Raw genomic sequence first — 9,293 nt, forward strand, 5'->3', positions numbered from 1 at the left:
TTCAGGGAATATGGGATGAGTCTCAACGCGTCACTATGCTGTAAGGAGGGGAGACGGAGAAGAGCGGGGCGCGTATTCCACGTCTCGAAGTGACCCGAAAGAACATATAAAGATCCCCTGTGGACCAAGCAACACTCTTTCTCAAGTGACATTTTTATATTCAGCATCGATCATGGCTCTCGCATACCCAGAGGGCGAGTGTTTCTTTACCAGAAAGGCGTTGGACAGTAGCGCCGCAGATGGGTACAAGGCAAGCGATCCTAAGAACTTCTACAGCCATATGATGATAGAGTATGTATGGAACCATTGGGCAGATAGTGTGTCTGTTGGGAGACGCAACCACCCCCGAGCGGAATACAAAAACGTGACAGGTGTAGGGTGGAACACCCGATTTGGTGCGTGGTCAGAGCTGCCAATCAGTTACGGACCGCGCCCGGATGATATCAAGAGGAGAGGATCACATAAGCTTTGCACGAATGGGAACGTGTTCAGGGATCGTGACAACGGCGGAGGTGATCAGGTAAGTCTAAAAGAAGCGGAATAGGCCAAATGATGATAGAAGGTATCTGACACCCCTGCGGTCATGGTTTATGTTCATGCCAATGCCCACTACGGATGAACGCTGCATCTGGATTGACGTGAGTTACTATAACTTTCTTTAAGCCGTATGACCAGGCTTCGCTGAAAGATGTTGGTACAGCTGCTGGGCTACGTACGAGCAATATACCTTCCAGTGGCCCACTCGGTCAACAAAGATCACGAGGATCTTTGCTCGTTCGTCCAGGTAAATTTTGCGCTCGACAGAAAAATCGACATGTGGATAGAGGACGCTGAATGTTTTTACGAATTCCCTACCACCTCAACATTTGGGCTAGGTATCTGGGCAGACCGTACCTTGGGTGTGGATGTCAGCAGTCTTATTGAACTTCTCTGCCTACCTCGTCAGCTCCGAAAGAATCATTGCTATGCCTTGAAACTCATCAAGCTCGTCAACAGCGGTTCAATTAGCCACGTGGACCTCAAATTCAACATCTCCGATGAACATGACAAAAGTTGGGTTGACGTGGCTAAAGGAAATTTTGGGCTTGACCTCACCTGGCTGCCCGCAGAGAAAACCTTATGGGCCGAGAACTTTGTCAAGAACACTCTCAACTTGGCCATCGGTTTCATTCCCGTGGCAGGTCCTTTTTGCCAGATTATGTTCACAGTGGCCTGGACTGGTATTGCCGAGGACGGACCCGCGGCATGGAAAGCTTACAAAGACATGTGCCCCGGCTGGGATCTTACAGAGCATATGATCCAGGAGCTCGCCCGCACTTCGAATGAGACACGAAAGTTCTTGCCAACCGGTTGGCAAGCTCTGAAGCTTTCAACGAACAAGGACGTCGTTGAAAATGTCGAGGTCAAAACAAAGCCCGTCGACAGGAAGATGGACAAGAGCTTGCAATTCAGGCAAGAAGAAAAGGTATACCTCAATTCTTATTCGTGGCGCAAATAGGCCTCAGTCTGTAACACAACACAGACAAGGCAACAATCATCAGAGACATGTTGTTGAGCAGCAATTCCGTCGATAGCCTACACGTGATGCTTTCCTGAAGTTGAGTCTCTGTACGTAGTTTCAAAATCGTTAACGAATGTCCTAATGTGAATGATGTCCTTATTCTATTTGCTGCCTGATGCAGAGCAAACGTCTTTGAAACCTCTCCGAATTCGGTTGCATGGAATTTCATCACGCCGTCTCAGATGACAGTTGACACTGCTGCTACTTCTCGGGCAGGGCGATTGTGAAGCGCTACCAGCGACTTCATCAACCACAATTAATTCGTCCTAATGCTAGAAGATTTAGATGTAGTTCATGTGTTGCACAAAATACTCATGAAGGTTGGGATACCAGGTGAGTATCGTTAGTCTGTTGAGTACGTGAAAGACTTTGCTAAATTTTGGAAGGATGCAGGGGTCATGGATGCGAAATTCTGGGATTACACAGATTGCGAACATTTGCGCCCTGAGGACGCATAGAGGTTGCAACGAAGGTTACAGGATCAATGGATATCTGCCTTACAACCTAATAGTGAGCGGGCACCTTGCCGATGCACAAAGCCATCTAGGAGTAATTACAGATCTATTCCATCATTTCAAGATCGTCGTGCAGCATCTACCCCTCTTTCAAATGCACGATAGACGCCACATAATACAGGTACATATGCATCGTGCCATTTCTCTTCACGGATGTGCTCGGCTATACATTGGTTGGATGCATTATCGCCTTGGCAGAAGAACTGAGCAACAGCATATGCACAGCGATGACTTATGTATTCGACCTTCCTCCATGATCGAAGACTCTCTACACCAGTTCCCGACGCAGCATTCTCCACTCGACGTTATCGCTATCTCACCCTCCAATACCGGTGCCCTCGATCCCATCCTACCCCAGTTTTGATGGGATGATGGAGTGTGCTATACTGAGGAGCTCTGTGGAAAAGGGTGTCATGCGTCGAGTATTCGTTGAACAGCGTTGATGCTGCTTCCACAATCCCTCGGTTTATGCATGCATCATGCTGCGGAATTGGGATAGATACAGATGCATATCTCAGATGCAGATCTGGTAGGAGACATGCAAATCGCTCGGAGACGACATTGCGGACCTGAACAAAAAAGACAAAATGAAAATGGTGTGGCAGCCTTGCTTGTGCAGCTTACCAACGCTGGCTGTTCTGAGATGCTTAGAACCCACAAAGACTTCATCAACCTCCAACACAGCAAATTCATCGCCTGTCTCTATCCTCGTTCAAATCAACTCCGAGAAAGCCTCACGCCGAAGAAACTTGGCAAGGGCTTTAGGCATTGAAGCATGCCTTCCTTCACCACCGACGAAGTCCGCCCTCTGGACATCGTCAGCGCTCTAGTGCGATTTCTCGACAAGCTCGACTATCAGGACACCAATCTCGTCAACTTCGACGCCCGGTTCAAAGATCTCCAAGACTGCTGGACTCTCGTCGCGTCGCACTTCGAGCAACGCCTTCGCAACGGCACACTACGTGCGAGCCCCAAGCACGTGTGGCACGCCATGCGCACGGGCATCTGCTTCACCGTCTGCACGTGGGCGCACGCCTCCCTCTCGCTCCTGGTCGATATGAGCATCTTCTGGATCTACACCGTGCTCCTGGACGACGACTCTGCGAAAGACGGCGCGAATTTGAACACGGGGTCTTTTGTGATGGATCTCATCAACGGCACTGGGCAGCAGCATCAAGTTTGGCGCTTGATGAAGGAGCACTTCCCAGCCCTCATGTCGCACTATGGCCCTTTCTGCGAGCTGACGATCTTTCGCAGTAGCTTGGCTTATGTGCAAGGCTGCTGGATCGAGTCGCACGGCATCCTGGGAGATCGTGGGGCTGATCTCTATCCGACATTTCTGCGAAACCTGACAGCCTTGCCTGAGGCTTGCGCTGGTGGACTTTTCCCCAAGGACATGTTCAATGAAGAAGAGCATTTGCAGGATATGGCGATTTTGAGTGCGCAGTTGACACCTTACGTGAACTCCGTAAACGACCTACTCTCATTTTATAAGGAAGTCGGCGACGATGATCAGGTCAACTTCGTGCGAGCGTACTGTCGCGTCCATGGTGTGACGATGCAAGAGGCGTTGAACCGGGTCGCCGACGACGCCATCCACTCGCTTGAGCAGCTCAGGGCTGTCTTCAACAAAGAAACGGCGCCAGCTGTCAAAGCAGTCGTGGACTCATGGATGCAAGGCTATGTGACATTTCATTTCTGCCAAGAACGGTATCGACTATCTGAGGTTTATGAGGAGTGTGGACACACGCCCGAAGAGGGAAGCTTTCGTCGGTGGTACGATATTATTCGGTCTGGGCGACCCGACTCCAGTGAGTGGGCCAAGCCGCTGGTACTGGAGGTGGTTAGTCGAAACGAACCGAAGAGTGAAATCTTCACGCACGTTATGGGGGAAGCAGAGTTGACGGACAGCCATGAGATTCTCAACCCTGTCGTGGAGGAAGCGAAGCTGACAGACACCCATGAGATTCTCAACCCAGTCATAGGTGGAGAGAAGCTAAACAAGATCCACGAACATTTCACGTCAGTCGTCGAAGAAGAAAAGCCCAGTACAAGTCCTGGGTGTTGCGTGCAGGTGATGGTAGGAGCGGAGCTGAAAGAGGACCAAGTACAAGCCTAGAATAGAAGGGACGAAGTGGGTTCACACAGGAATCTCATCATTCTCCATCACTTTTCCGTCGTCGTTGTAGCGTTCACAATACCTACTACCAGAAACCCTCTTTCTACCTCATCGAAGATCTTCGCACAAGCGAGCAAGGACGACTGCCCCAAATAGTTCATTTGCAGGATTACTTCAAGCGTGCGCAGGCCGATAAGACAAAAATCCAATGCCCCATGTAACACAACCGTGTCATTTTCATCACCTATTCAACTAAAGGAGTGTGAGCCACAACCGTACATCTCCCCCCCCTCCCTATATCCCATATCTCCCTACCACCATCCCCACGAAAACCTTTTCCATGTTGTTCAGATCACGCTCCAGCTGATACCTCCCTACCCACTAAGCTTGTCTAGCCCGGCAATATACGTTCGGCTGTCTTGATAGGGGAATTGCACGGTGGAGGGAGGGCCGGATCGCTACATGAAGCATTGATCGTAAGTATCCATGTAAATGCTGCACAGGCGTTTGAGGCCTTCCGAACGGAAGAGAGGACTTTGATGCTTACTCACCGCGGGATATTTTCAAGCCCTACACGCGCCATTTGCGCATCCGTTGGGGCATTCTCTGACTTTCTGCCACGTGCCGCCTGTGCATTTGATCTATCGAAGGTTTAGTGAACGCCCGAGCTCTTCCTTTCTGATCAAGATTGAGCTGCTTGGGTGCGTGACATAGTATTGGATGTCACTCTTTCATAGATAAACAGAGCTTGGGTTTGAAGATACTCGATGATAGGTGGGGGGATTCTTGGGTTGAGCAGTGATGAGAGTCGATCGGAGACCCAACACGGACGCAAGATCAAGAGCAAGGAGGAATGATACTTACGACGTTGTTGTGGTTCTCGGAGCATCGCGTCACACCCACACAGGTGTCTCCGCATGAGGAACCTTGTTGATATGTCCCTGGAGCACAAGCTAGAGTGGTGCTAGCGAGGAAGAGGGAAAGAAAGACGGTGGTAAACTTCATATTTGCTGAAGGGTTGTGAGTTACGGGCTTTGAGGAAGGATGACTTTGGTTGCTGGAAATATATCTTTGGGGTTTGTTTTTTGAGACGATGGAATGAGAACGATAGAGCAAAGAGCAGAGAGCAGATGACCTGCTCTTTTATGTTCAGATGGATCGTGCTCGTCGGGCCCAAAACGACGACGCCAAGATCTTGCGAGATGAGGAAGCTGCCTGGATCGGCAGATGAGCGGCCACGAAGCTTGCCATGTGCATTGTCCGCGTCCACAAGGTGCATCCAAAGCTTTACAGCTTCTCTTCCGGTCGTTTCGAGGGCTCCGAGGAAGAATCAAAAGTTCTTCTTAGTCAAGACCGTGAGTCCTCAAAGGGCGGGTAGACGCTTGCAATGCACCAAGTTCTCCAGAGCATTGTTCATTAGCCGATGTTTCACAGCAACATGCGGTTAGGTCTTGCGAAGTAGGTCTTGCGGTGTACGTAACGGGCAGGTATGTCCCGTTCGCCCATTCCATGCCATAGTCTCGCGCCTTGGCGTAAACCGAAAGATGGCGTAGCGGTGATACCTCGTCACCTGCCCTTGCAGACCCACAGAAGTTCAGCCGACATACAATCAGGAGAAAGCAAAGGCTTCGTCTCTTATAACATGGAAATGCTCTAATAATGGGAATGATCACGCAACATGGCGTGCTTGAAGACTCGATACCCACCGGTCAATGATTCCCCGTTCGCGAATATCGTAGATTCGACAAGGAAGTTGGATCCGCCCGTCACGGGATGTCCATCGAGTCGATCTAGGGAACTCTGGGGATCCCTGTTCCGTTTCAATTGGACAGATCTGGCCCGGGCCGTTTTTGCGGTTCAGGCACATATCTTCGGGGTCCCCCGCCCCCTTTCCCCGCATTATATAGATGCCCACGTCCTCATTGAGCAGGTAGTATCTGATGACTGATGCCTCATTGGCCCAACGAACAGCAAGAAGTGGGGCCTTGCCAAAAGAGATGTACTTGCGAGGTGGAATTCAGATGAGCTTGATGCGGCGTATCGAGATATGCAGGGGGAATGGACCCCGCATAAGCTTATAAAATGTATCTCCGGAGGATTGAGCGTCCATTCTGGGAGGTGGTTGGCTTGAATACAAAGTTTTGCGAGGGGACTGCCATGGACCGTGGCCTAGAACCGCGTGAAACCAACAGACGGGGAAACGGACGTCTTGTAGCGGGAACGGTAGCAGACGGTGGGGGCCTTTTAAGTCGAGATTTAGCAGTGGCGGACTAACGTTAAGTCACATCCCTTCCTGTCCTGGCTGAGATCTGCAAGGAGTTAGCCGAATAGAGGGCAAAAGAAGCGTCATTACCCCATCGCGTCGACTGCAGCTAAGCAAAAGCTTACATAATTTGCTGGAAGAAGGTGTGCCATCCCGTGGCCCACTTGCCTCTTCGTCGAGCAGGATTCTGCGGCATCCCACATCCCACATGCTAGAGGACTGTTTTCTCCCTGCAACCTTCTCCTCACTTCTCCGCAATACCCTTTGCCCAAATGATTCACTGCCAATTGTTCGCATCACGCCCAATCTAACTCACAGCACAGCTCGCTCGTTGCTCAGTTCTTCAATAAAGCTATCATTCCATCAGCGTTGCATCCAATCCTACTTCCCCACTAGTGGCTGTCTCCTAGCACTCCTGTCTTGAATGAGCCTGAGTGATCATCGCGCGGTCTGCGAAGAGATTAATTTTGTAATTGCAAAGACAAACATGATTGTACAACATGCATAGTCTTGAAGGGAACTGGGAATTGAGCGCAGAAAGCCGATAGCTGGTGCGGGGGGGTTGAGATCATATATGGCTGCTTGCAAAGAGTATGAGCACTCTATGCTCCCACCTCCTACCCCTGCGCCTACTCCACTTCAAGAGTCGTGCAGCCCTCAAGCCGTCTCCCCACCCCACGTGGTTGCACTCTGACCTTCTGGCCCATCACAGATCGTATCATTTATACTCGGGGAACCACCTCGAAACTGACCAGTCACATCGTCGCAGCATTGTCCCTCAGGCGGCTCCAAAACACCTAGCTTCCTATCCGCGGACTCTTGAATTAAACCCTTTGCTCCAGCAAGACAGCATCCGGTCGAAACATAAGTACAATTGCATGGACATGCAGCTGGCGCAAGAGAAGCTGTCGCTTGTACGGCCGATATGATATCCGAAGCTGCAGCACCCTCCAGGGAACTTAGAGGGTTCGTGACATTCAAATCTGAGATTTCTGGAGCGGGACCTTGCACTAAGATTATGTCTGAGGTAGAGACATTGGTAGCTGCTCCTTCACGCAAGCCTCGACCATGCGAAGCGTATGAAAAGTACGACTGCTTGCACGTTCCCTGAAATCTCGCGCTCCCCACGCCTTGCCATGGGTCTGCTATGCATCTGCACCAATCTGTCGAGCTACAGAGATTGATTTGGCCAAAGCAGGGATCTCCGCATCTGGGAGCTGGGGCAGCAGGGGGAGCCGGTGTCTCGGGTTCTGGGAAGGCTTGCTCGAGGAAATCGTAGAAGTCGTTATCGTCCAGTGGTTGCGCGCAGTCTTGATATCCACCTACGTTTGGACTCGAACCGTCGCTGGAATCTCCAGCTACTTGTCGAGCGCACATGTTGGCGTTGTGGACGATGATCGACTTGCAGACTTTCTCCATGTGTGAGTTTGGCCCGTACAGGGTCAGGATCAGGTGTTCCCTGTCTCCTTGCATGCGGCCAGACTGTTAGCTGAAATGATCTATCAGGAAGACCCTCAGAGATTCCGATATACAGGGCCACGGGTGCTGCACCATCAGAGTGTCTACCGTGAGATCGAGTATCACTTACCCACTGCAATATGGCCACCAATCCCAGAGGCATCGCCTTCTGGCATGCATTCATTGATAACGTCTGTCCCAGGCTGCTGCATTCTTTGAAGGCGTCCAGTATCCCACTGTATTCCCCCCATTGTTTGCAGAGGACTCAAGGCCATCCTACAGTTGCCTACAAAACAGTTGATGAGGCTTGTCTTCCTATATGGATGTTCAATGCTTGCACATACCATGCTCGGCTACTCTTGGCACCTCAAACCATTGCCGAAAAGCCAAGTTCGATACTGCATCAGGCTTTGGCGTTCCTCGCAAGGCAAAGAAATGAAAAGCCACATCATACCGCTCTAAGGTCGGCCATTGATTTTCAAGTTTGTCGACTAGCCACTGGCAGTCAGCACGACTGGTGACTCCGTACAGAGGACTACATCCAGGTGTGGCTGCAGTCACAAGATTTAGTAATAACGTTGAGAGGCTGAAAAAGACAGCCGTCGTCTGCAAGGGGAATGTCATTGTTTAGAAGACTAGGGGTGGTAAGCAATCAAAGGTTACGAGGATTAGCCGATGAGAATTCGGATTCCCCATTCTGGGCTCAGTAGAAGCAGGACGCATGTTATTATAGGTTCAAAAGCGTCAAGCTGCGAATGCAGCCATCCGATACTTAAGTAGAGCACTTCCGGATGCCAAAAACCAACACGCGCGAGTAACATTTCCAACCTTCACTGGCCGCATATCACACAGCTAAGTTGCTGGGGACCCTTACCGTATGTGGTATACAGGTATTACGCACTTCGGTATGACTCCAGGTAATCTCAATAATTATCCGCATTATATGCCTCAAGTGCTGCAAGCTCGAAATTCCGTCTAGACTGATAGAGCGGTAATTGTTGCAATTACGCGCAGCCACGTCGCCCGTGTCGCCGCGCTTCTTCAGTTTCAGCATTGGATTACAACAAGCTTGGCGGGAGAAGCTGGCAATATGAGATCATTCAAGTGTTAGTAGGTAGGAGCCGGTTGAGAGTAACTTAGCAGGCATAATGCAGCCGTGCCTAGCACTTGATGACTTGGGGATGTCAAGGTCCTATTTGGAGGTTACGACTTGCGATTGGCGCCCTACCTACTCGCCAGCATCGATCCATAAAGCCAGATTTGCATCCTGAGTTGTTGAATATTTGCGCACTTCATCGAGCCAGCAGCCCTATGTTGCCTGCTTCTAGCATAGTGCAAAATGCCGATGTCTGATTTAGACCTTGATAATTGCAGTTG

General features: G+C 50.4%; 2 protein-coding genes across 2 annotated transcripts; both read left to right on the top strand.

Annotated features, from left to right (window-relative positions):
* Positions 1–172: 172 nt before the first annotated feature.
* Positions 173–1,498, top strand: KY384_007476 (uncharacterized protein; the record flags this gene model as incomplete). Its single annotated transcript, XM_044815967.1, has 2 exons — positions 173–520; positions 701–1,498. 2 exons carry the CDS (start codon positions 173–175, stop codon positions 1,496–1,498), a joined length of 1,146 nt encoding a protein of 381 aa, XP_044666607.1.
* A 1,353-nt stretch (positions 1,499–2,851) lies between these two features.
* On the top strand, positions 2,852–4,195 carry KY384_007477 (uncharacterized protein; the record flags this gene model as incomplete). Its single annotated transcript, XM_044815968.1, has 1 exon — positions 2,852–4,195. One exon carries the CDS (start codon positions 2,852–2,854, stop codon positions 4,193–4,195), a length of 1,344 nt encoding a protein of 447 aa, XP_044666608.1.
* Positions 4,196–9,293: the final 5,098 nt, after the last annotated feature.

The sequence above is a fragment of the Bacidia gigantensis genome (genome assembly GCF_019456465.1).
Source record: "Bacidia gigantensis strain McMullin 20006 chromosome Unknown contig_278, whole genome shotgun sequence".
NCBI lineage: Eukaryota > Fungi > Ascomycota > Lecanoromycetes > Lecanorales > Ramalinaceae > Bacidia > Bacidia gigantensis.